This window comes from Lynx canadensis, chromosome B1, assembly GCF_007474595.2.
Source record: "Lynx canadensis isolate LIC74 chromosome B1, mLynCan4.pri.v2, whole genome shotgun sequence".
Classification (NCBI taxonomy): domain Eukaryota; kingdom Metazoa; phylum Chordata; class Mammalia; order Carnivora; family Felidae; genus Lynx; species Lynx canadensis.
In genome coordinates, this window is record NC_044306.2 from 33,299,412 (window position 1) to 33,327,202 (window position 27,791).

General features: G+C 36.5%; 1 protein-coding gene across 1 annotated transcript in view; it reads right to left on the reverse strand.

The window, feature by feature from the left end:
• Window positions 1-26,327, reverse strand: part of ADAM7 (ADAM metallopeptidase domain 7) — a 67,283-nt gene extending 40,956 nt beyond the window's left edge. Inside the window, exons 1-7 of the mRNA XM_030312362.1 lie at window positions 26,220-26,327; window positions 25,122-25,225; window positions 20,593-20,669; window positions 5,631-5,709; window positions 4,002-4,078; window positions 2,850-3,042; window positions 937-990 (exon numbers count right to left, since the gene is read on the reverse strand). Coding sequence (XP_030168222.1) covers window positions 937-990; window positions 2,850-3,042; window positions 4,002-4,078; window positions 5,631-5,709; window positions 20,593-20,669; window positions 25,122-25,225; window positions 26,220-26,271 — 636 coding nt within the window. The 5' untranslated portion in view covers window positions 26,272-26,327. The remainder of the gene's footprint in view (window positions 1-936; window positions 991-2,849; window positions 3,043-4,001; window positions 4,079-5,630; window positions 5,710-20,592; window positions 20,670-25,121; window positions 25,226-26,219) is intronic.
• Window positions 26,328-27,791: the final 1,464 nt, after the last annotated feature.

Consider the following 27,791-nt stretch of genomic DNA (forward strand, 5'->3'; position numbering starts at 1 on the left):
GATATTTATGTGACTCAGATCTTTTCTACTTGTGTTGAATTTTTTCCTACTTTACCTAAAATTTCCTGATAGAGGGGAACTGAAAAAAACTTAACTCTGCCTGTAACTCTGTTATTTTTTGTTGCACATCTTTTTTGACTCTATTGTTAGGTATATAATCTGAAATATCAGTGGCTGGTTTACAGTTCTTGGAGAGCTTATTCTCCTTCCCATTGTGTTAGTTGACTCTTCCTCATGTGATTAGTTTCATCTTAGATTATGAAAATGTCTTCATAGAACATTTTTGACTTGAGCTGTAACAGTTTATCAAGTTTCTAATCAAGTTTTACATTAAAAGCTTTGCTTGGCATTTCTGTATCTAAAGAAAAATATATCACGCTCCATATCATTATATGACACGTGTTTAACATTTTTGCTTTCCCGTGCATAATATATTCCCTTCCTCTTGCTACAAACAAACAGAACACTCCTTTTGTCTTTGCAGTTTCAGTAGGGAGACATTCTCCGGTTCCCTTTTCAGAGATGGGGCAGCTCATCATGGCTCTGGGCATTATTCAATACATTCTATATACTATATGTCACCAAGCCTGTGAATTTTACTTACTGCTCTGACAAGAGATTCTCTTTTCATTTTTAGGACTTGGAGCTTTTCTGTGTTTTCTTCTGAGCTCAACTATAGATTGTGCACATTTTTTCAATTTTGTGTACGTTGTTCATCATTTCCATATGCTCAGTAAAAGGAGGAGAATTCTATTTTGGCTTAGTCTTCTATACTGCCAAAGGAACTTATCATCTCTTATATAAATCTGTTTGGGGAAGCTAAAAACAACATTGAGCCCAAAATGGAATTCGGATTAAAATATTTTTTTCTCTTTTTTAGGATCACTATAGTTTTATAAGTATGAACGAGGAGCAAATATTCATCTGAAAACTTACCACGTTATCATCGGCAACAATGAACAGTTCCACATACTTTTCTTTGGGGGTGTTCTGGAAATTTATGAAAAATTTAATAGAGTATGGTCAATGTTTCTCATTTGACGTTAAAATTTTCATGGTAAGAAATGTTAGTATTATTGATACAGGAAGGTGAGGAAGAGGAGTATAACTAATAACTCCAGGAATTTATCTAAAGAAAGCCCCATATATTATTAAAACATGTGGCCCTTTACATCAGATCGTCTTTCAGGTAACATAAGTTGTATTTATTGCAGCATTATTTACAATGGCCAAGATATGGAAGCATCCTAAGTGGCTATTGGTAGATGAAAGGGTAAAGAAGATGTGACACACACACACGAACACACACACGCACACACTGATACTATGCAGCCATAAGAAAGGATACGATCTTGCCATTTACAACGGTATGAATCAGTCCAGAAGGTATTATACTAAGTGAAATAAGTCAGACTGAGGAAGACAAATAACATTTCACTTAGGTGTGGAATCTAAAATTCAAAATAAACGAATAAACAAACAAGTTGAACCAGAATCAGACCTATAAATACAGAGAACAAACTGATGGTTGTCATAGGGAAGGAGGGTGTAGGAGGCAAAATAGGTGAAGGGGCGTGGGAGACACAGGCTTCCAGTTATGGAATGAATAAGTCATGGAAGAAAAGGCACAGCATAGGAAATATAGTCAATGGCATTGCGGTATCGTTGCATGGTGACAGAGGGTGGCAACACCTGTGGTGAGTGTAGCATGATGTATGGAGATGTTCAATCACTAGGTTGTACACCTGAGCCTGATGTAACATTGTCAGCTATACTCTAAATAAATAAATAGAAGAGTTATAAATAAAGAATCATGAATACAGTTTTTAATTTTTTTTTCATTTATAAAGTAAATGCTTACTAAATAGCTCGTATAAAAAGGACTCAACTCATCAAGAGTGGAGAGCAAATCGTGGGACTGGCTAATAGGACTGACTGTATTCCTTCTACTCCTCTCCTGTCTCTCAATCCCCTACTTTGTGGCAGTCTCAATTCCAAAGAAATGTATAAAGGTTGCTAATAACAGATCCTTATTTTTTATAAATCAACAATACCAGAACATTCTGTCTTCAGCTTTCAATGTCATCTATTGAGGTACATGCATATTCTCTGAGTAATAAACCAGAGGCGTATTGTTCAAAGATCTAACTAAGTCATTTTGGGGGGAACTTTTTTTTAGTGATCATTTATTAATTAATTGAGTCCATCAAAAACATTAGTTAGGCACCTAGTAAGTTTCAGACACAATCTGGACCATGGGTATGTGAAGCAGATGGGCACTCATGGATCTTTAAAGGCTAACGCCTCGTGAGGATTTGAGGTGATATGAACTAGTCATACAAGAAAGCCTAAAACACATAGGACTCTCACAGTGCAATCATCTGCCAGAAATTGAACTTGCGATTACTCTTAATTGTCCTTAATAATTAATAATTAGAATATTTGGCCTGATGAAAGGGGCAGACCTTGACTTATCATCAGCAAATCCCCCCTCTCCCAACAAATTGATGGCAGTGACGACAAGGGGAAACAATAGCTCGTAGAGGTTTTAAGACATTGCAAATTTCATTCTTTCCAACCACTTGTAGCCCTGATGGTATAAATCACATGTAGGGTTGCAAAAATTCCCGTTCCTTAAAACTGATGGGACAAACTGAGATTTGCTGTAGGTAACGAACATTTTCTATGTTGATAAAAAGTTTGACATTTTAGATTTCAAACAACGAAGAGTCAGACTCAGGTGGCATGTATATTTCACTAGTTGTGCTCATTTCTCTCTTTTGAGATCAGAAAGGAAATAAGAGGTGCTTATCCTGACATTAAGATGATTTTTTCAAAAAGGCACTTACTTCTGTTTTGAGGTCTTCCACGATTTTAATAGCATCCTTCGGATCAGTTGTCCTGGTAAAATTGAGTTCCGTACAAGAATAATTGGCTGCGAACTGTGCGTTTGGATTATATCTGAACACAAAATGTTGTCCCTCATCTGAATATTTCACTGGTTCGATGAGGAACCTTTGGTTATATACCCTGAAGAATCCCCTACAGAAAATGGAAATATGATGTATATTCAATCTATACCATTTTACTACTTTATTTCTCACCATATTTCTCTGTTCCATTTTATTGACTTTGCCTAGCTAAGAAAGGAAACTATAAGACCAAGGCCTCATGAACACGTGGCTGCACACATATTCTGAGTGATAAAAAGGTGAGGTGATATGTGGCCTTTGAATCAATAACATGCATAAGAATCAACTCCTCTAGGTTTTCAGAAGCTTACCAGCCCAATCTCTACTTTGAAATCTCAGAGTTCTCACAAATATTTTGTGAATTTTTATGTCCATCATGCTTTATTTGTAGAGTAACTATATGGAAGCACAAATATTATTACATGGCAATTTTGCCATTAAAAGAGTCTTTATTCTTGAGTATATTGGGATCTACTTAAGTAAAGTACTCATAAATGAAGGCGGAAATGTCTTGTTCTCCTACCCTGCTACCCCACATTTCCTCTTTAATCCTTGAGCCCAAGATCTATAAGGAACTGATACAGACTATACTTCTGGCTTTTTTGATTTCTAAAGACTCTAAACTCCTGAAGAGCAAAAAGCTGTGAAGTGTTGTGTTGTGGTGGGAATTCACAGGACTAGAAGTCAGGAGACCTGGTTTTTCCATAGAGTTCTATCACCAGCAAATTGAATGTTCAGAGGCTAGTCTCTGATTTCAGTGTCTCTGACATGAGAGGACAGGCTAGGTTATTCCCAGCAGTCTCTGAATCCCTTGACAAAAAATTTGTCTTGCTTAGGGCTGTGCATTAGACATCTTTTTGTCAGAAATGGACATCAGTGATGGGCTAGAAGGGCTACTCATGCTGAAAATATGCAGTAGCTTTTGCCCATGATTTTTTCTATTTATAAGGCTGTTTGAAAGATGAAAAGCAAATGTCTCTGAAAATGCCTTAAGCAAACTTATAAACCGAATAGAGAACTGTGCAATACCTCAGACCATTACATGTGCTGATACTGGCAGAAGAATCAAATTCATGTATGATGGATCCTTGGTAAAAACAGTGATCCTAAAATAGATGAAGAGACTATTGGTATAAATACATATGCTCATATTGCATAAATATCACTATACACATATTTTACGTTCACAATATATCAGCATTGCATTCTCACAAATTACACCCATGCTCCTTCATGTATTCGCTCATTGCACTCTGTCATTTGGAAAATTTTGAACTCCTTCAGAATTCTTTTATTCTAATTGCATCGTTACTTTGTATGAAGCAGGATGTGGATTCTTTCCTCACAGATTTAGGAGTGTATTAGTTGATGAATCCAGTCTCAGAAATGTGACCCTTTTCCATTTAAGTATTTCTCCTTTCATCCACCCTAAAATGTCTACCAAACTACCCTTCTCGTGTTGTTATTATAATTTTTCCCCAGTTGCCTATGAAATCAATCCAATTTTTTTAAAAAAAAATTTTTTTTAAGTTCATTTATTTATTTTGAGAGAGACAGAGACGGTGCGAGTGGGGGAGGGGTAGAGAAAGAGGGAGAATCTCAAGCAGGCTCTGCACCATCAGCACAGAACCCACGCAGGGCTCAAACTCACGAAATTGTGAGATTATGACCCGAGTCAAAATCAAGATTTGGACACCTAACGGACCGAGTCACCCAAGCGCCCCATGCCAATGTTGTTGATGATTGCTAAAATTAGGTTTCGCTCTCCAGCCAGGTCCCCTCAAGCCCTTTCCTCCTGCGGCCTTGCTTCAGTCAAGTTGGTATCCCTGTCACTCCCTACGTGGTGCTCTGCCTGTAACGGTTCCATCAGGTAATCACCTTTTCCATTTTGTCCATTTTGTCCATGAGTGACACTCCCCGTGTGATCGCAGCCCCTCTTAGGCCAACAGCCACCCCCTGCATAAAAGCATGTTGCCCAGTTTTCTTCCATTTCTATTTTACAAAGATTGGCTGAAGGTTTACATTCCATGATTGACACATGCCTTAACCAGGAAATAAGTTTTTAGAAAGTATACTTTTGGTGAAAAGGAACAATGTCATCTTCGGTTAGAAGGCTACAGAGGGCATGGAAAGGGAAGGAAGGCCGTAAAAATAGAACCTGTGTCCACTGGAATATTATTGATGATAAATGAACAAAAATTCATTTGGAGAATGAAGGAGAGACCACCATGTTGGTGCAGCAGAAGGCCTAGGCCGGGGAATAAGGACTCACATGAGGGGCAATTAGATGGAGGTTTTAAAATCGTTTCATGTCGTTAGTTTTTATCCCTTTAGCCCGATGACAATCTCATCAGGGTGCCTTCTACCTCTTTGGTTCCTGCTTTACCCTTTCTCCAGACTTAACACCATTTGGGGTACACAGAAGTCAGTTTAGTTAAGAAAAAATACATTAACAGTCATCAATCTGCTTGTGAGACAGTAGTCGGCCTCCTTTAGAGTTTGAAAGGTCATGTGTTCTATTCTAGAATGATTCGTGACAGTATTCAATGTAAGATTCGCCTCTGACATAACATTTTCAGAAGCAGCCTGTACAGCTGGATTGCATTTCAAAATCCCATGAGAAAATTTCAGAAGACAAGGGAAGGTTCCATAAGATACCGTGGTGGAAGGGTAGCTGGTGACGGCCTCTCCTTTTATAGAGTAGTAGGTTTCACTGTAATTTGAGGCTAGGAACTCCCTGGAAAAGAGGGCAGAGAGGTAGTGAGATTTAGTCAGTTTACAAAGATAGCAGATAAAACCAATTATGGGGAAGAGAAGCCTTGAGGCTGTTTCCAAATCTCAGCACATTCCTCTCATGCTAAAAACACATAAGCAGAATCAACCCCACTCACATGAAAAGGCTTTCTGCCCAGATTTCATGATTTGGTAAACACTAGAAGAGACTGAAAGAGATTCTGGGAGCAAGTTGAGAAAAAAACTAGAGAAAATACTATCTAAGTAAAGTCATATATATATATATTTGATACAAAATATATTTGATGTGTATATCAAATATACATAAAATGCATATATCTTAACATATATTAACCCAACAACTATATATTCAGATAAAAGCAGTATGTATTAATCACAATATAAATTTAGAAAACACAGAAAAGTATCAATGAAACTCTCTACAGAGAGACAACCTCTGCTAATATCTTCATGTAACTCTTCTTGTTTTAGGTTAATTTGTTTATTTTGAGACAAACGGGGGGGAGGGGCAGAGAGAGAGGGAGAAAGAGAATCCCAAGCAGGCTCCCTGCTGTCAGGACAGAGCCCGATGTGGGGCCCGAACCCACGAACCCTGAGATCATGACCTGAGCCAATTTAAGAGTTAGATGTTCAACCAACTAAGCCACTCAGGTTCCCCTTCATGTAATTCTTTATAGTTTTTTTTTTTTTTCTCTGCACACGTTAAGGGATGGCATTCTGAGTAATCAGTAGAATGATTCTACTTTCCCACATGCCCTGTAACAAATCCCATGGGTATCCTCAGACCAAGAACTAAGGTCGTATATCTCAACTCTCTCAGTACATGGATGCGACAGAAGTACATAGGGAATCATTGGATTCTTCTTACACCGTTCTGTAATTTACTTAGTTCTATCTGAATTACCCTATGTGGATAATAGCCATTCTATTTTAAGATTTGCGAGGCCCCAAGAAGAAAAGTGGAATATTGGCTCTCTTAGAGAGGAAATGGTGACGGAGTAGAGAAAGCCCTAGTATCAGAACCATCACTTGGGTTTGACTGAATAGAACGAGCTCAAAATCACTTTGGAGAGGTAATACGTACACTATCTTATATCAACGTGAAAAACAAACATTTGTGTAGTTTGTAGAGACATAAACACGTTCGTTATCAAAGTTGACATCATCCTCTCGACATAGTTGTTTACCCAACAATCTTACTTTGTTATCTCATGAATTTGAAAACAGATAGTTACAAAACACAATAAAGAAAATACTGAACTTAAATTAAACATATCCACCTGTGTGTTGTTACCCTTCCTCAAAGAGCCGGCGGACCATCACAATTTGCCCTACTCGAGCAGAGTCAGTAGATTTCCCTTTATGTCCATGCTTCGTGAACACAACCTGCCTCATTCTCAGTAACTCCCAAAAGGTAGGATTATACGTTCAGCGTGCAACCAGAACGTACATTTTAATGGGCTGAATCATCGTGGGCATCGCGTTTCTTTCCCCAAAATTATATTCAAAAATTGTATTTTCTTAGAAAGCAGAGGATCCCACATTTTTCCGATGTATGAATACAAAGTACTAGTATCTCATTTTTTTAAATTTTATTTTGAAATAATTATAGACTCATAGGTAATTACAGAGATAGCGTAGCAGAATCTGATGTCTATGCACGCCTCCCTCAATCTCGCCAGTAGTTACATCTCACATAATTATAGTACAATAACAAACCCAGAAATACACACTAGTCCAATGCATGTTTGTGTTCATGTGGCATTTTATCATAGGTGTAATTTGCACCACTGCAATTAAGATACAGAACTATTCCACCAGAAAATGACCTCTCATCTCTCTCACTGATCCCAGGAGTACAATTGCTTCCCCTGAGGGAGGTTGCATGTTTGTTCTTTTTTTAAATTGCCAAATTGTTTTCCAGAGTGTTATATTGTTTAATATTCCCGTCAGCAATGTATTAATGATCCAGTATTCCTTATATCCTTTGCCAGCTTTCTGGCGACATAATTATTGTTTTAGGTTTAGCCATTCTAATTGAATGAAATGATATTTCATTATAGTTTCATTTGCATTTCTTGAATGATTAATGATGCCACACATCTCTCAAGTGCTTGTTTGTCACCCGTATATTGTCTTTGGTGAGATGTCTCTTCCTACCTTTCGCGTATTTTCTGATTGAATTGCTTGCTTTATTATTGTTGAGTTCTGAGAACTCTTTATTTTTCCAGACGCTAGTCCTCTGTCGGTTTGCCAGTGTCTCTTCCCAATTTGCAGCTTGTCTTTTCATCCTCATAATGAGACTTTGGTAGAGTTAAGCATTTTCAATTTCAATGAAGTCCAATTTATCAACTTTGTCTTTTATTTTATTAGTCATGTCAAATGAACTGATGTCAAGTGGAAGGATTCTTTGCCTTAGCCCAAGATCCTAAGATATTTGCTGTTTTATCTAAGTGTATTATAGTTTTGCATTCTACACTGACACCCATGATCTATTTTGAGTTAATTTTGACATGAATTTGGTAAAAGCATTGAGATTTAGGTTGAGTTTCTTTTGTTTTTGTATTTTTTTGCTGGATAGTTTCAGCACCTTTTGCTGAAGAGATTCTACTTCCTCCATTGATTTGCTTTACAAACTTTGTCAAAAAACAGTTGGCTTTACTAGGGTGGAACTATTTCTGAGATTTCTATTTGATGCCATTGATCTCTGTGTCTATTGTCCTGACAGTCTGACTCTCTATATAATAGCTCTCAAAGTGATTACTCCTGTTTTTTTTTTTTTTTTCTTTTTTCAGATTTCTTTTAGCTACTCTAGTTCCTTTGTCTTCCCCTATAAGTTTTGGAATAATCTTGTCTATATTTATAAAAAGTCTTACAGTAATTTCAATGGGAATTGTAATAACCCTATATATCCACTGGAGAAATGAACATCTTTCCCATGTGGTCTTCCAGTATAGTAATACAAAGTAAGACCCCACCTATTTACATCTTTTTGATGATTTTCATCAGAATCTTGTAGCTTTCAGTGAACAAGCTTGTATTTAGTTCTCTGATTTGTAACAGTTTTATTTCTTTTTGAACAGTTGCAAGTGGTGTGACAGTTTAAACTTCAGTTTCCTCATGTTCATGGCGAGTGTTTAAATACAATTGATATTTTTATGATGCAATATTCTGTGACTTTGCTGAATGCACTTATTACGCCCAGAAGATATTTTTTGTTTGATGTTTGGTTAGCCTGTTTGTTAGATTTTGTAGAATTTTCTAAGCCAACCACTGTATGTCACCTGCAAGTAAGGACTTTTTTTTTTCCTCCTACCTTTCCAATCTATATGCCTTTTATTTCCTTTTGTTTCTGAGTTGAACTGACTAGATGTCCTGGGAATATGTTGACTAGCAGTAGCGAGAGTGTACGTATTTGCCTGGTTCCAGATTTTAGGAGGAAAACATTCAGTCTTTCACCAGTAATAATCCTATTGCTGTAGGGTTTTGTAAATACTCGCTATCAAGTCAAGGACATCCTGTTATATTGCTAATTTTCTGAAATGTTTAATCATAAATGATTGTTGTATTTTAGCAAAAGCTTTTTTCTGTGCCAATTAATAATATCATGTGATTTTTTCTTCTTTCCATTGTTAATATGGTAAATTATGTTGATTAATTTTAGAATATTGGGCCAGTATTGTATTCCTGGAAAAGATCCCATTTGGTTATGGTGTATGACTCTTGTTGTGCATTGTTGAATTCTATTTAATTTTGTTTATACTGTCTTTTCTGGTTTAGGTATCAAAGTAATGTTGGCTTCATAAAATGAGAAGGGAAGTATTCTCTGTTTTCTGGAAGACATTGTATAAACACCGTAAAGTTTAGTGATATTTTTCATCCACTCTGCCATTTTCAGTATTTATACAATTTGAAGTAATTATTAATATATTAAGACTTAAGTCTGCTATTTTATCTTTTGTTCCTGTTCCTTCTTTTCTCATGTTTTAGTTTCCTTTTCCTGCCTTCTTATGGATTGCTTAAATATACTTTCAAATTCCATTTTGATTTATCTATAGCGTTTTTCAGTGTACCTCCCTGTATAGGTTTTTTAGTGGTTACTCTAGATAATACATTTCATACATGTGTATGTATGTATATATAAAACGAACCACGGTATGTCTTGGAATTGTTTGAGATTTATATATTGGAGATTGTCTGAGTTTATCCTGTTTTGAATTTGTTCAGCTTCTTGAACCTGTAGGTTTTTAGTGTCTCCTTTGCCAAATGTGGATATTTTCAGTATCAAGATATTCATTTGATATTTTTTCAGCTCCATACTCTTTCTCTCCTCTCCTTGGGGTCTCTGATGACCTCAGTTTTTCATCTTTTATTTTATTACCACATATTCCTGAGAATGGCTTTTTTTTTTTCAGAAAATTTTCTTTGTTATTTAGATTGTGTAATTTCTATTATTCCATATTCACTGATTATGTTCTCCTGACGTCTCCATTCTTTTTTGTTTTTAATGTTTATTTTGAAAAAGAGAGTGAGAGAGCATGTGCACGAGTAGGGGAAGGGCAGACAGAGAGGGAGAGAGAGAATCCCAAACAGCCTCCAGGCTGAGCACAGAGCCCAATGCAGGGCTCAATCTCACAATCGTGTTCGTGGCCTGGGCTGAAATCAAGAGTCAGATGCTTAACAACTGAGCCACCTAAGCATCCCTGCCCTCTCCATTCTGATATTGAGCCCATGCATTGAAAGTTTTATTTTTTCCATGTATTTTACTTTTCAGTTCTAAAATTTCCTTTAGATTCTTATTTATATCTTCTATTTTTTTCTGAGGTTTTCTATTCATCCCCTGAGACATTCTATTTGTTTCATTTGTTTCAAGCATGTTTATAATTGTTCACTGAAGCATTATTTTTAATGTCTATTTCCTTGTTTATATTAAATATAGTTTATTGTCAAATTGGTTTCCATACAACACCCAGTGCTCATCCCAACAGGTACCCTCCTCCATGCCCAGCACCCACTTTCCCCTCTCTCCCACCCCCCATCAACCCTTAGTTTGTCTCAGTCCTTAAGAGTCTCTTATGGTTTGCATCCCTCCCTCACTGTAATTTTTTTTTCCTCCTTCCCCTCCCCCATGGTCTTCTGTTAAGTTTCTCAGGATCCACATTCAAGTGAAAACATATGGCATCTGTCTTTCTCTGCCTGATTTATTTCACTTAACATAATACCTTCAAGTTCCATCCATGTTGTTACAAATGGCCAGATTTCATTCTTTCTCATTGCCAAGGAGGATTCCATTGTGTATATAAACCACAGCTTCTTTATCCATTCATCAGTTTATGGACATTTAGGCTCTTTCCATAGTCTGGCTATTGTTGAAAGTGCTGCTGTAAACAGCAGGGTACGAGTGCCCCTATGCATCAGCACTCCCGTAGTTTATTTATTTTTAAGAGAGAGAGAAAGAGAAAGCAGGGGAGGGGCAGAGCGAGAGGGAGAGAGAGAGAATTCCAAGCAACCTCCACGGTGTCAGAACAGTGGCAGACGTGGAGCTCAGTCTTACAAACTGTGAGATCATGACCTGAGCTAAAATCAAGAGTTGGATGCTTAACTAACTGACTGAGCCACCCAGGTGTCCCTGTTCACTGAAGTATTTTTATGATGGATGCTTTGAAATTTTGTCTGATAATTCAAAGCATCCATCATTCAAAGGTAAAATTCTGCCAGCAGACCCTGTACTACAAAAATCAGTAAAAGAAGTCCTTCAGGCTCAAGGGATTGGCAGAAGACGGAAAATTGAATTTCTAAGAATAGAAAGATAGGAAATGATAAATAATTCAGGAAATAAAATTATTTTTTCATTGAATTTTTCAGGTACACATGACCACTTTAAGCCAAAATGATAGCCATGCATCATGGAGTTCATAATGTTTACAGATGTATACATACCCAAATTAACATAAAAAATTGTGGTATAAATAGACTTATATGATTGTGAAGCTTTTACATTTTATATTAAATGATACAATATTAATTTTAAATAAATATTGTAATATCTGAAATAAAAGCTTAAACCTAAAGCAGAGAGATATTTCTAAAAACCCAATAGATAAATAAAAAGCCAGTAAGGAAGGTAATAAAAAAATCAAATAATCCAAAGATCCAAAAAAGAAGACCAGAGAAACAAACAAACAACAACAATAAAAAACTCAGACAGAAATCAAATATTAAATACAACATATCATTCAAAACATTAAATGTTAATGGATCAAACATTATAATTAGAGATCAGATTGTCAGAATTTGCTAAAAAACAGGACCCAACTACTTGCCAAATTACAAGAGACACATTTTAAATAGAAAGACAGATATGTTGAAGGAAATGGATGAAAAATAATACATTACACAAAGAGTAAATATATGAAGGCTAGGATATTATGTTGATAACAGGTAAAATACACTTCCTGACAAGACAGATCTTGTATAATGACATAATGATAAAAGAATCAATTCGCCAACATAGCTGGAGGTGTCATAAATCCAGACTTTAAGTTATACTATAAAGCTGTAGTAATCAAAACAGTATGGTACTGGCATAAAAAAATACACATAGATCAATGGAACAGACTAAAGCCCAGAAATAAACCCACAATTATATGGTGAATGAATCAACAAAGGAGGCAACAATGTGCAATGGGGAAAAGTCTCTTCAATAAATGGTGCTATAAGGGTGCCTGGGTGACCCAGAGAGTTCAGCATCTAACTTCGGCTCAGGTTATGATCTCACAGTTTGTGAGTTCAAGCCCCCCTTCGGGCTCTGTGCTGACAGCTCAGAGTTTGGAGCCTGCTTTGGATTCTGTGTCTCCCTGTCTCTGCCCCACTCGTATTTGCACTCTGTCACTCTCTGTCTCTCAAAAATGAATAAAATGTTAAAAAACAATTTTAATGGTGCTGCAAAACTGGACAGCTACAAACAAAAGAATGAAACTGGACCACTTTCTTACACCATCCCAAAAAAATAAGCTCAAAATGGATTAAAGATATAAATGTGAGTCCTGAAACCATATAAATCTTAGAAGAGAACACAGGCAGTAATTTCTCTGAAATTGGCCATAGCAACATTTTTCTAGGTAAGTCTCCAGGGGCAAGAGAAACAAAAGCAAAAAATAAACTATTGGGACTACATCAAAATAAAAAGCTTCTGTACAGCAAAGGAAACAATCAACAAACCTAAAAGACAACTTACTGAATGGAAGAAGATATTTGCAAATGACATATTAATATAGGATTAGTATCCAAAATGTATAAAGAACTTAAATAACTCAACATCAACAAAATGAATAATCCAATTTAAAAAATGGGCAGAAGACACAAATAGACATTTCTCCAAAGAAGACATCCAGATGTCCAACAGGCACATGAAAAAATGCTCAACATCACTCATCATCAGGGAAATACAAATCAAAACATAATGAGATATCACATCACGCCTATCAAAATGGCTAAAAGCACAAGGATGTGGAGAAATAGGAATGCTTTTGCACTGGTGGTGGGAATGCAAACTGGTGCAGCCACTGTGGAAAACAGTATGGAAGGTGTTCAAAAAATTAAAAACAGAATGACCCTATGATCCAGTAATGGTGCTACTAGGTATTTACTTAAAGAATACAAAAACACTAATTTTAAAGGATATATGCATCTCTATGTTTACTGCAGCATTATTTACAATAGTCAAATTATGGAAGCAGCCCAAGTGTCCATTGATAGATGAACAGATAAAGAAGTGATATCTATACATGCAATGGAATACTATTCAGTCATGAAAACAAATGAAATCTTGCCATTTCTGAAGAACGGGGCTGGATCTAGAGAGTACAAGGCTAACTGAAATAAACAGTCAGAGAAAGACAAATATCATATGATCTCACTCATATGCGGAACTTAAGAAATAAAACAAATAAATAAATTAAAAGGGACAAACAAAGAAACAGACTCTTAACCATAGAGAACAGATTATTATCAGAGGGAAGTGGGAGGGGGGAAATGGATGAAATAAGTGAAGGGGATTAAGATACACTTATTTTGATAAGCACTGAGTAATATATAGATTGATGAGTGACTATGCCTACACCTGAAAGTAATATAACACTGTATATTAACTACACTGGAATTCAAATTAAAAAAAAAAAACAGTTACTGGGAACTGGAGGAAAAATAGAATCAATTCACAGTAAAAAAATTATAAATATGTCTGAACCTAATAGCTAAGCTTTATAATACATGAAACAAATATTAAAGGAATGGAAAAGAGAGAAAAATGGAAAGAAGAAAAACAATTTCAAAAACCATAGTTAAATATTTTGACACAACTCTCTCAGCAATGGACAGAGAAAATAGACACATAAATTAAATAAAAATAATTCTAAATAACCCACCACTTTTTCTAATTGCTGTTTATAGAATGCTTCACCCAACACTGTAAAATACATATTCTTTTCAAGTGCACATGTATGTTTAATGAGTTAGAAACATGCTTGGCTATAAAAAATTGTAATACATTTTTTAAAAATATGATGTTATACAAACTATATTCTTCATCAAAAATACAATTAAAATAGAAAAATTTGACACAACGATATATTTTTTAAAAAACACCAAATATAGGGGGGCGTCTGGATGGCTCAGTAGTTAAGTGTCTGACTTTGGCTCAGGTCATGATCTCATGGTCTGTGAGTTCGAGCCCCATATCAGGCTCCGTGCTGATAGCTCAGAGCCTGGAGCCTGCTTCAGATTCTGTGTCTCCTTCTCTCTCTGCCCCTCCCCAGCTCATGCTCTGTCTCTCTTTCTCTCAAAAATAAACATTAAAAAAATTTTTTTAACTCCAAATGCTGGAGTTAAATAGCCACTCTAAAGTAATACATGAGCCAAAGAAGAAATCTCAAAAGAAATTACAATATATTTTGGAATAAATGATAATAAAAATCCAACATATCAAGATTTTTGAGATGCATCTAAATTTATGTTTAGAAGAAATGTCATAGCTTTAAATACTTTAAATACTTATGACAGAACACATGAAATGTTTCTGTAAAAAGAGAAAAGTAACCATTAAATAAGTGGGACAAATAAAATAATAAAGATAATAAAATAAATCAGTGAAATAAACAGTAACATTAGTAAAATAAAATTTTAGTTATTGGAAAACATCAAATTGATAAACTTCTTTATATTAGTCAAGGAAAAAAGAGAACTCAAATAACCAATATTAGATATTATAAAGAGATTATCTCTAAAGATATTACAGACATTAAAAGAATAGAATAGAACGAGTAGAACGAAAGAATAGAATGAGGGAAAAAAAGAATATTATGAAACACCTTATGCCAAAAATTTGACAACTTAGATGAAATATATATTTTCCTTGTAAATTACAACTTAAAACTGACTCAATATGAAGGAAAATCTGAATAAACCTTTATTAATAAGATTGAATTTGTAATCATAAAATCTCATTCCCACACATACACAAAAAAATCCTCAAGGCACAGAAAGTTTCATTTAGGAATTCTAACAAACATTCCAAAAATGTCCTTTATAAATATAGGAAAAGAGAATACTTTCTAATTCATGTTATGAGATCACCATAATCCTAATATAAATATCTGACTATGACATTACAAAAAATGAAAAATACAGAATAATATTAATCACTAACATGGTTTTAAAACCCTTAACAAAATAATAGTAAACTGAATACAGCAAAAGTTTTTTCCCAAGAGTGCAAAGATGGTTTAGTATTCACAAATCAATTACTGAAATTGACATATGGACATTTCAATAGTTGAAGACAGAACACTTGCAGCAAATTTCTCAGGCAACTATCTTAATCTAGTAAGGTAAACCAATGACAATTCTCCTAGCAATATCATATCAATCCTTTAATATTGAATACTTTCCCCTTAAAATAAAAAATAATGAATGGTTGCCAACTCTCATTACTTCTACTCAAATTGTACTGGAGTTCTTAATCATTGGAATAAGATATAGAAATAGAAGGAATAATGACTAGGAAGAAAGTAGTAAAATGGTCAATATTTGCTGTTGAAAATCCTTAAGCAACCTACAGAACAATCAATAGATTCATAGATGAAACCCTAATAGAAAAATAAAATAATAGAAGCAGTTCTGCTTACAAGAACGCCACAAACATTACACATGCAGAAATAAATTTAACAAAAGACACGTGAGAGCTCTACACTATAAACTACAAAACACTGTTGATAGCAATTAAAGACCTAAGTAAATATAGAGATACGACAGAAAGAGTTTTAATGTTATTGATATCAAGTCTCTCCAAATTGATATGCACATTCAATAAAACTCCAAACAAAATTCCAGGGCTTTTAAAATATAAAATTAACAAATGGGGCGCCTGGGTGGCTCAGTCGGTTAAGCGTCCGACTTTGGCTCTGGTCATGAACTTATGGTTTGCTTCGGATTCTGTGTCTCCCTCTCTCTCTGCTCCTCCCCTGCTCATGCTCTGTCTCTCTCGGTCTCAAAAATAAAGAAACATTAAAAAAATTAAAAATAAATAAAATTAAATTACCAAATGGATTCTACATTTTAGAAAAATGGAAAGGATCTAGAGTTTTTAATTTCTGAAAGAGTAGAACAAAGTTGGAGAGGTTACCCAAACTGGCTTTTGATTTACTTAAAGCTGCAGTAAACAAGACAATGTGGTCGCGGATTCAGGATTGAAAAGTAAATGAACAGGACAGACTAGAGAGATCCCAGAAATAATCATTGGATTTTGTTTAAAGTATGAAAGCAATCCAATGCAAAGAAAGGCAATGTAACAAAATGGGCTGGAATAACTAGCTAAGCATACGGAAAGATAAGAACCTTGACCTTCCCACAAATTGCCCACACACGTACACATTCACGACAACAGCAGATCAAATCTAAAAACCAAAACAATGAAGACGTTAGAAGACAGTTCACATAAAGCAATTACCATAAATGAAACATGTGATAAATTAAAATTGTTTTCAAACGATAAATTTTTACTTTTTAGGAGACACAAATAAGAAAATGAATAAAAAAATCACAGAATGGAAAACGCCATTAACAGATATATTTGACAAAGAGCTGATCTTCAAGATATAAAAAGATACTAAAAAAAGTTTTCAACAGGGGCTGCAAGTTTATTGAAAATGAAATATTACCACAAACTCACTAGTGTAACTAAAATTATAAAAGGGAGCCCCTGGGTGGCTCAGTCAGATAAGCCTCCAACTTTTGATTTCTGCTCAGGTCATGATCTCACATTTTGTGAGATTGAGCCCTGCATCCGGCTCTGTGCTCTCAGTGCAGAGCCTGCTTGGGATTTTCTGCCACTCTTACTCTCTCTGTCCCTCGCCTTCCTCTCTCTCTCTCAAGACAAATAAATTAAAAAAAAAAATGATAATGATGAAGACGACAGGGAGCAACTAGAATTCTCATACGTTGTAATATACAAAATTGTACAACCACTTTGGAAACTGATTGGAAGCCTTTTATTTACTTATTTATTCATTTATTTATTTTTATTCTTTTTTAAAAATTGTTATGTTTATTTTTGAGAAAGAGAGAGAGAGAAGACAGAGAGAGACAGAGTGCAAGCAGGGGAGGGGCAGAAAGAGAGGGAGACACGGAATCCGAGGCAGGCTCCAGACTCTGTGCCGACAGCAGAGAGACTGATGTGGGGCTTGAACTCACAAACCTCAAGATCGTAACCTGAACTGAAGTCGGACGCTTAACTGACTGAGCCACCCAGGCAGCCCCAATTTTTTTTTTTTTAAGTAACACTCTATGACCCAGAAATTTCACTCCTTGGCTTTGACCAAGGAGAAATGAAAGCATGTATCATATAAAGGCTATACAAGAATGCCCATTTAAGCTTTACTTGTGATGGCCAAATTCTGGAAAGAGCTTAGGCTGTCCAACCATGGGAGACTAAATAAATAAACTGTAGTATATTTATACAATGGAATAGTACTCAGAAAGTAAAAGACTCAAACTTCTGATACGTGGAACTACATGAACGAGTCTCATTAATGCAATGCTGAATTAAAGAAGCCGTATGCAAAAGAGTACATAGAGTAAACCTATTTATAAGAACTTCCAGAATGGACAAAAATAATTTGCAGTTGATGAACCTCTATGAGCAGGTTTTGAGGGGAATCGATTAGGAAAAAACAGAAGTAAATTTTCTGAGTGCCACTTCTTCTATAGTTCATTTTTGTAAAAATTTGGGTAACACAGGTATGCGCATTTGCCAAAATTCAATGAATATACACTTAAGATATGTGCATTTCTTTGTATAAAAATTTTAAATGAGAAGAAGAAAACTGTAAACAAATATTAAATTCTAATGATCTGCTGCTTGTTGAAGTATGTAGTGGGAAGTTATGTTAATGTCTAAAATGTATAAAAATAAGATGATGGATGGATGGATGGATGGATGGATAGGTGGATGAATAGATGGATGGATGGATTGAGGAATGGATAGACAGGAAAATAGGATATAAAACAAGCATATTAAAATGTTAATGGGTATATGTTATACATATATCTTCTTGGGATTATGGGTATATGTGTATTCGTGGGTATATAAATGTTCACTCTAAAATTATTTCAACTAAAAATAAAATAAAACAAAATAAAATAAAATAAAATAACTTCAACTTTGCTCTCTATGTGAATTTTTTTTATAACAAACTGTTGGTTCAAAATGAAAGACGTACAACAGGTAAATAAAATACAATCATATTTGTGGTTATTTTCAAAACACATAGGTATAACTTTTGGTAAAGTGCTTGATTGTATAACATATTCTAAATTAATGTTTCTTTTGCCTCATATATACATACACATGTAACTTTTCACCTATTATTGGATTTACTGTAGTGAAAACTAAGTTGACCCAATCAGTGTTTCCACTGGATGAATAAAAATCTGATCCGACATGGTTGGTCTATGAAGATTTACCTCTATTTCTCAATATCAGCTTATAAAATAAGTATTTGGTGTGGTTAAAACCAAGTCAGATGAAACTCACAGGGGAAATATGGGAAAAAGTGGCTACAAAAAACAAAACCCAAGACAAAAATCTAAATTAATAAGATCAAGTTTCTGTTTGTTACCATAAGATACGAAAACATCTGAATAAGTAGTATTCACAGATTTGAAAGGCTCCATGGTATGTACTAAATTCACTTCCTTCTTGGAGGGGACTAAAGTAATGTGGTCGATCAGAAGTATCAATATTAGATTAAACTACTTTATACCTCCACAAGTCTATAATATGCCACTCCAGGCGGATTAACAGAATTACACAAGAGCTAATATATAATAAGATTTGGCTACTTGAGGCATAGACAGCATGGAGTAATTTCGAAAACAGGTAGATCTGAGTTAGAGAATCAGCACCATCATCTGCACTGTGACCCTGACAGGTTTTTGCTTCAGTGAACCTATGATTCTTCCTCAGTAAAAGTAAAATCATATATTTGCTTGTATGGATATTGTGGGAATTAAGAGAGCACTTTGAGAGAAGGCATATAGAAATTGCTCAATAAATGCTAGCCTTCTTCCATCCTGAGAATGTATGCAGAGTCTGAATAAATTATCAATAGAATTATGTTCTTAGATTAATTCTATTTCTGTGCATCTGTCCAGTGGGCAACTCTGGAGTAAAAGAAAGGTTTTTTTGTTTGTTTCTTTGTTTTATATTTTTTGTTGCTGTTCTTTTTAGCTAATAGGCTAGAGTCTCCAATTCTTTTTTTTTTTTTTTTTTTAAGAGAGAGAGAGAGCGCGCGCGTGCGCACATGCAATTGGGAGAGTGGCAGAGGGAGAGAAAAGCAGAATCTCTTTGTTGTTGTTGTTTTTATTTTTTAAAAATTTGAATATAATTTATTGTCAGATTGGTTTCCATAAAACACCCAGTGCTCATCCCAACAAGTGCCCTCCTCCAAGCCCATCACCCACTTGCCCGTCTCCCCCAGCCCCCATCAACCTTTAGTTTGTTCTCAGTCCTTGAGAGTCTCTTACGGTTTGCCTCCCTCCCTCTCTGTAACTTTTTTTTCCCCTCCTCTCCCCCATGGTCTTCTGTTAAGTTTCTCAAGATCCACAAATGAGAAAGACAGAATCTCTAGCAGGCTCCACACTCAGCAGAGAGCCAGACATGAGACTTGATCCCACAATCCTGGGATCATGACCTGAGCCAAAATCTAGAGTCTGATGCTCAATCACCTGAGCCACCCAGGTGCCCTCCAAACCTTCAGTAGAGTTACCCTTCCACTTAGCATTTAATAATTCTTCATGATTTTAATGTTTGGGTCTGGGAGGCAGAGCTATTGTGTATAGGAATGGCCCAAAGAAAAACGATGGAAATTTAACAATAACAACACAGAAGTTGTAAAGAAAGCTAAGGAAGAAATGAAGGCCATTAGAATTATTTAGCTAACACAAGATAACCCGATGAAGTAAATTCTTCCCAGTTCTGGTTTATTCTCCCACAGAACTTGGTTTGATATCTGTTTTAAAGAACTTAGCAGTCCACTCTAAAAAGCCATGTTTTTCAAATTTCCTTTGTTCCACTGATTCACAAAGGACTCCAAGTTTCCAAATAAAGAGTAACTCGGGAACTGAAGGGCAGTGTCTGTAATTGTTGTTAAGATGTCGAAATGCAAGGGGCTTATATTAGAAGACTAGGAATTCAGAATATATACAGGTAACAGTGACTTGACGAATTCACTTCGCTGGCAGTTTTTACAAAAGCTGAGATACTACAGACTAATACATCTATAAGGTGGTGAATTATAATAGAACTTACCTTGATTTTAAAAGGTGAAGTATTAAGGTTTTTCTAGTTAGCCTTAGTTCATACAACAATTCTTCTTCATAAGTTTCCTGCAAAACAATATCCATCGCGTGGCTTAATCGTGTGCTCATTAGGTGTGTGTTGGGGTGGGGAGTGGGGTGGATCCTGGGATAAATTAGACTTTATCAATCTATCTGGCAACCCAGCAGTAAGGGCCAGACAAAATGATCAATACGGATTAGGCTGAGTGAACGAGAACCAGTATATGGAGGATTTTGCTTGTAAGTTATGTTTTCGTTAAATTTTTTGATGGGCATTTTTTCTAGTTATAAAATAAAATGAAAGGAAAGGAAAATATTTATAGTCTCTGCTCATAGAGCTTTTGTTTATGTATTTTTAGCAATTTTGGGTATAGTGTTTTATAGTCTATTGTCTCACATAAAAATAAATTATGACCATCACCATTTTCCTATCCCAATAAGTGTTTTTCATAGCATGTATTTTATGGCTGAAAAGCACAATGTGAACTTATTTAATCTATATCCATATTAGAAATTTGATTTGAGGTGTTCACTGTAGTCAGACATAATTTCTTTATCGGCAAGGTGGAAAAAATGCAAAGCTTTTAGAGAAATACTGCAAAATAACCTGAAGAAAGGAAGCACAAAATTAGAATTTCACTAGAAATTTACAGTGGTTCTTGTTTTTTTGCCTTAGATGTTAACAGTAATGAATTGATAACTTATTGTGACAAATTGTTTTCTTCGATGACCATTGGGAGTGATATTTTCCTTCTGTTCATTTAGTTTATGTTGTTATTTGTATACTTGTATATGATTTCCTAATTTATATCCTTTAACTATTTTCTTTTGTGGTATTTTCTTTCTTTATAATTCATAAGAACTACTTATAATTTCAGGATTTACAGTTACTGGTCATATGTCTAGCACATTTCTTTAGTTTATTGTTCACCCATATATTCAATAGCTGTCATTTCAGGCATACTGATCATATGGAAAATACAATGGTGCACAAGATAGAGGTCACTGCCCTTATGGAAGCTACAGCTTGGCAAAGAAGAAAATCAATCAAATGTAACTGAGTATTATTTAGCATCATAATAGGAGAAATGAAGTGACTGTGTGAGGGATGTAGAAAGAGGAGTCAGGGGCAGAGAACAGCACATGCAAAAGCTCTGAGGTAAGAAAGAGCTCGACATGTTTGAGAAATCCAGAAGAGTTCAGCATGGCGGGAAAAGCAAATGTAAACTGAATAAATACGAAAAACGCCAAGGTAGGAAGGCGCCAAATCAGGCACCAACTAGTTAGTCACTTAAGATTTGGACCTTATCCTAAGAGCCAAGAGAAGAAAAAAAGGCAGAAGTAGGTATGGTATTTTAGGTGGTTTACTTATTATGGGTAATGGATCAGCAAAAATCACAACCGTAGGCAGGAAAAGCATTTAAAGACTGTTGCTGGATTATAGGTCACTTGGGCAGGGGAGTGGCAGCAATGATAAGGGGGGGTGGGTCGATAATTTCAAAGGATATTTATTTACATGCTGGAATCAGCTCAGTGAGTCTTTGATGGGGGAGGCACAAGTGAGGAGTGAAGAATTCCCTCAGGCTTCTAGTTTGTTTAAACTATGCTATTGAAATGAGGGTCTTCTGAAAAGGGGCAGCTTTGAGGAAAGGAGAGGGGAGTTTTGTGTTTGTTGAATGTGAGGTGCGCATGAGGGCATTTTTGACTGCAAGTTTAACGTAAAATTAGGACTTTATCATAAACACATAATTCACAGTGGGCCAGCAAGAACCTGGGTGTTTATTCAAATAAGAAGGGTGGAATTGCATTTACAAACACGAGGAACCGTATACATTGTGTATTAGCTAATATTCAGACACTATTGTTAATATTGTTAAATGTGACATTATCGTTATTCTTGTCATTACTATTGTTTCTACATGAACAGAATTTTGTGATTTTATATTTAATTTAGAATTTTATTAATCTTATTTAATTTAAATTTTTATTTATTTTTTTCTTCTTAACATTTATTTATTATTGGGAGACAGAGAGAGACAGAGCATGAACATGGGAGGGGCAGAGAGAGGAGGAAACACAGAATCCAAAGCAGGCGCCAGGCTCTGAGCTGGAAGCACAGAGCCCGACGCGGGGCTCGAACTCACAGACCGCGAGATCATGACCTGAGCCGAGATCGGACGTTTAGCTGACTGAGCTACCCAGGCGCCCCAAATTTGTTTTCATTTTAGACTTAGAGAAAAGTTGGAAAGATAATACAGAGAATCCCCATGGACCCCACAACTCAGATTTCCATATTGCTAATATCTTACATGGCTATTATGTACCTATCACAACTTATGAACCAAGACTACCATTATCAATTAGTGTATACATTTATACAGATTTCCTTAATTTTGTTTAAAGTCCTGTCTTAGGATCCCATCCAGGGCAGCACATTACATTCAGTCATGCTTCTTTAGGATCCTCTATGACAGTTTCTCAGACATTCTTTATTTTTCTGAAAACGTTGACAGTTTTGAAGAGTAACAATCAAGTATTTTATAGGTTGTCCCTCAATTTAGGTTTTTCTGAAATTTTTCTTATTACTGGATTGGGACTGTGGAGATTTGAGGGAAAAAGGTGCCATTTTCATCGCATCATACTAAAAGTACCTACTATCAACATGAGTTATTACTGATGATGTTAACCTTGATCGGCTCACTGAGGTGACATTTGTCAGCCCTTCTCCACTTCAAGGTAACAGTGTTTCTCCCCTTCCATGTTCTTCTCTATGGAGAAGTCACTATGCACAATCCATGCTTAAAGTGTGGGGAGTTATGTCCATCTCCTGGAAAGAGTAGTGCCTATGTCAATTTTTTCACTCTTATGAATAGATTCGTCTATCCCCCCTCAATTTATGGGGGGGATATGGGCTCATGGGCATTAATTTATCTTTCTTTATGGTCCAAAACTATGTTATTAATTTTGTTGCTCAAATTGTCCCTTCTTTCGCTACTGGGAGCTCCTTCCTTTGGCTCCTATGTTCTTTTGACATACTCCCATCGATGCAAGTTTGGGTTGTTTGAGAATTTCCTCACTTTCTGGTAGCATAAGATGCTTCAAACTCATCTTGTATAATTCCTGCCCCAGGCCAGGCTCATCTTGCATACTCATAATGGGACTTTTAAAGCTTTTATTTTGAGAGAGAGAGAGACACACACACACAAGAGGGGGAGGGACAGAGAGAGAGGGAGAGAAAGAGAGAGAATCCCAAGCAGACTCTGTGCTGACAACACAGATCTAAGGCTCGATCTTACGAACAGTGAGATAATGACCTGAACAGCAATCAAGAGTTGGACACCTAACTGACTGAGCCACTCAAGTGCCCCCGTATGGGACTTTTAACGTAAGTCCTGATTTGCACAATGGTGGTAAAAGATTGGCTTTGCCCTCTTGGGTGAGTACCAAACTTCAACCAATAAAAGTTTTGCTTTTTTTTTATTGTTGACCTGCAATGTTATATTAATAAAACATTTAAGAAGGTGATAAAGGAATTGGAGATCAAGAGAATACACAATTTTGTAAGGAGATAACTAGAGAAAAAATGGCTAGACGTTATCTCCCGATGGCCGCAGGTGGAGAGTTGCATTTTCATGATCTCAAGCCATGGGAAAGACATTTAGGTGGGATCTTTTGGAATGCTGAAATGTGTCATGCTTCTGACTGAGAAACCTAACAAATGAGAGCATGGAGGGCTGGCTCTTCTAGTCTTGGAGGGAAGAAAAGCAGCTGCCCTGGGAAAAGTTTACCCACTCAAAAAATGTTGGAGCAAAGTGACAGTCAGTATTCTCCATGGACCAAGTAAGAAACCTAAGGCTCACAATGCAACTGCCTGGTAATAAATATCTAAGGACAGTCATTGAATGCCTTTCATAGTAGCGGGAGTTGAAAAATTACCTAACTTTGAAGCTTGTCTCCTATTATATGTATTACATATTGTCTGCATAAACATTTGGGTTTTTTTTAATAAAATCTTAAATGCTTATGTTTTAACACCTGAATAAACACTATTCTAAGCAACAGGCCAAATGTGTTCCCGTGAAAGTTGTCCAACTTTGCTGCAGAAAGCTGCTGTAAAGCAAACAAACCTGCATATTACAACTCTGAGAAAGCAAAATGCTCAGAGATTACATTCCATGGGCACCAGCTCAGAACAAACGCAGTTGCCTTAAATCAGTCCGGAAAGCTGTTAGTGGAAATCCTCTGTTAGTGGAAGATTTTAAATGGCACCCCCTAAAATCCAAATTTTACTCCATCTTATGTCCTAATCCATCAAAAGCTTGCTGCCTCCACAACCCTCGCCCCCACCAAGCACACGCTGTACCCTGGGCGGTGGGGGGGGGGGGGAGTCCGCAGAAACATCGAGACTCCTCTCTTGTTCAGTTCGGATTGGAGCACGAGCTGGCTTTCTACATATCCTGTGAATGCAATAAATCCAATTTATTCAATCCAAACGTGTACCTGTATGTCATAATCATGGATGTGCCAAACATCTCTCTTCTGCATCAGAGGAAGCCTTTTCGGATACACCAGTTCTTGGCCCTCCACTCCAAGGATTACCTTTTCTAAAAGGAAACATAAGGGGGAAAATACATCCGCCATTAACATTCACCCACAGAGACTGGAGAAGGAATAGTCTCACAGAGTTCACTTGCCCCCAGTTAGCAGTCATGTACAACATCACTAGGAAGTAGATCCCCATTCACAGGTGAGGAAATTGAGACTGTCATTTCCAAATTGGGAAAATATGAGCAAAATTGGAAAGTAGACCAAAAAACCATGAGGTCCTTTGGCTTTTTCCATCTCTCCACCTTGTTCTGCGGTTGCCTGTTTCCTCACGCCTGTCTCTGGATCCCGCCCCCTGTCCCAGCCTGCCCTGGGATGGATCGTAGATGGTAAATTACCGATTTTAGTGTAAATTACCGATTTTTGTCTCCCAGGAACATTTGCATTTGAAACCTTGACCCTCTTAGATACATACAGGTCTTTCTCTTGCTAAAAAAGGTTTGAGGTACTCTTGAATCAGTGCTGGACATAATAGTCTACACAACCGGTGGCCATCTGTGAGGTGAGCCCTGGTAACCTCCCTGAAGAGCGATAGGGAGGAAAGACCATAGGATTTTAGAATCTGCTATTATCTGAATCAAATAGGTTTTACCACTTTATTAGCAGTGTGACCATAAATACTATATCCATTCTCTCTGATCTGTATATATTATTCTCAATTCCTTTATCTATAAAGTGGAGACAGTAACTTAGAATTTTACGTGTGCTAATGTACAAAGTGGCCAATGGCCAGCTCGACGTGTGCAATGTTGCAGATATTCAGAAATGTCCATTCCTTCCTCCTTCTCGGTGTAAATCAGAATATATAAGACCGAGAAGGTGTCTCATAGAATCTCAGTATTTGTCAAAACTGGCCCAAGTCCTGTGCTATGTTCTCAGTGAAATCATCCATGGGAATTCCTGTTTTCATCACTTACAGTTTCAATTTTGTGACTAAAGAGACATTACCTCATAGCCTAGTAAGAAAACCCTAACAAAAAGATTAAGACATACCTTTAATCTGAGAGATGAGTATGATCATGACAAGCAAAGTCCCGGGGAACATTCTGAAGGATTCTGGTGGAAGGGGGCACAGGTGCTTGAGAAAAGATGCGCACAGCTCCCTGCCCTTGCTTCCTCAGCGGGGTCAAAGCGCCCAACAGATGGACAGGCAGTTTTGATGCAGCACAAGGAAGTGTTCCTTGCTCGTGTTGCATCATTTGTGAGGTGCCTGAGGCTAAAACCCGGAGGGTTGACATCATGTACTAATTAAAAGGACTACTGAGGTGCTGTCATGGGAGTGGACTGGGCAGAGATCCCTGCTTCGTGCCTGATATAAATACAATTCTAGAGGTACTAAAAATCCTAAAGTGAAAAAAAAATCATGTGGGTCTTAGAAAAAAACATTAAAGAACGTTTATATAAACTTGGGTTGATGAAGGTGCATAGGAAGAATGCCACGTGTAGGAATTGTAAAGGAAGATTTGTTAAAACCAGTTAGAAATACTGAAACCTTTTTTCCCCTAGCTATTAAAGAAAAGCCTATGCCACGTGGGGCAGGGGCATAATGGCCTTTCTAATGGTGCCCCGAACACAAGATGTTAATTCATATTCCACCCCCAGCCTCCACTCCTACCCTTATAAAAGAACCCAGAGTCCTGAGGCAAGAAGAGAACATGAGGGGAGATAACTTGATCTCCCCCCCAACCAGTTTTATTAAGATATAACTAACAGACAGCACCGTGTAAGTTTAAGGTGCATGGTGCAATGACTTGATTTACTCTTATTGTAAGTTATAGCGCAGTAAGTGTAATTGACATCCGTCATCCCCCTACAGATGCAGACACAAAAGAAAAAAAATGGCTTTTTCTTTGTGATGAGAGCTCTTAGCATCTACTCTCTAAATCACATATGAATTTAAATTAAAAGACAAAAACTCCAGGAATGTATGCAAGGTAAGGGTAAGGGTAAGGGTAAATATCCTTATAATACGGAACTCCTTCAAATCAATACAAAAAATAAGACATTAATAGACACATGTGCGAAGAACCCGTATAAGCCTATCTCTATGCCTACGATCTCTTCTTATGTTAGAAGAGATATCCCTTTGCCAATATAATCCTTTGGTGTTTGGGATTCTATCTCCTCCCCCATCTCATATTATTGATTATCCCTCTAATATTCCCATAAATTGAACCAAGCTATGATAACTAGAAGCATTCTTTTAATATTTAAATAAGTTTAAGTCTCTTCCTTTCAAAAAATCCTCCCCTCGGGGCGCCTGGGTGGCGCAGTCGGTTAAGCGTCCGACTTCAGCCAGGTCACGATCTCGCGGTCCGTGAGTTCCAGCCCCGCGTCGGGCTCTGGGCTGATGGCTCAGAGCCTGGAGCCTGCTTCCCATTCTGTGTCTCCCTCTCTCTCTGACCCTCCCCCATTCATGCTCTGTCTCTCTCTGTCTCAAAAGTAAATAAACGTTAAAAATTAAAAAAAAAAAAAAATCCTCCCCTCAATCCTATATTCCACAGACCCCTACCATCACCTTGTTTTTCATTCCCTTTTCAACTAAACTTTTCACAAAGTTTATCT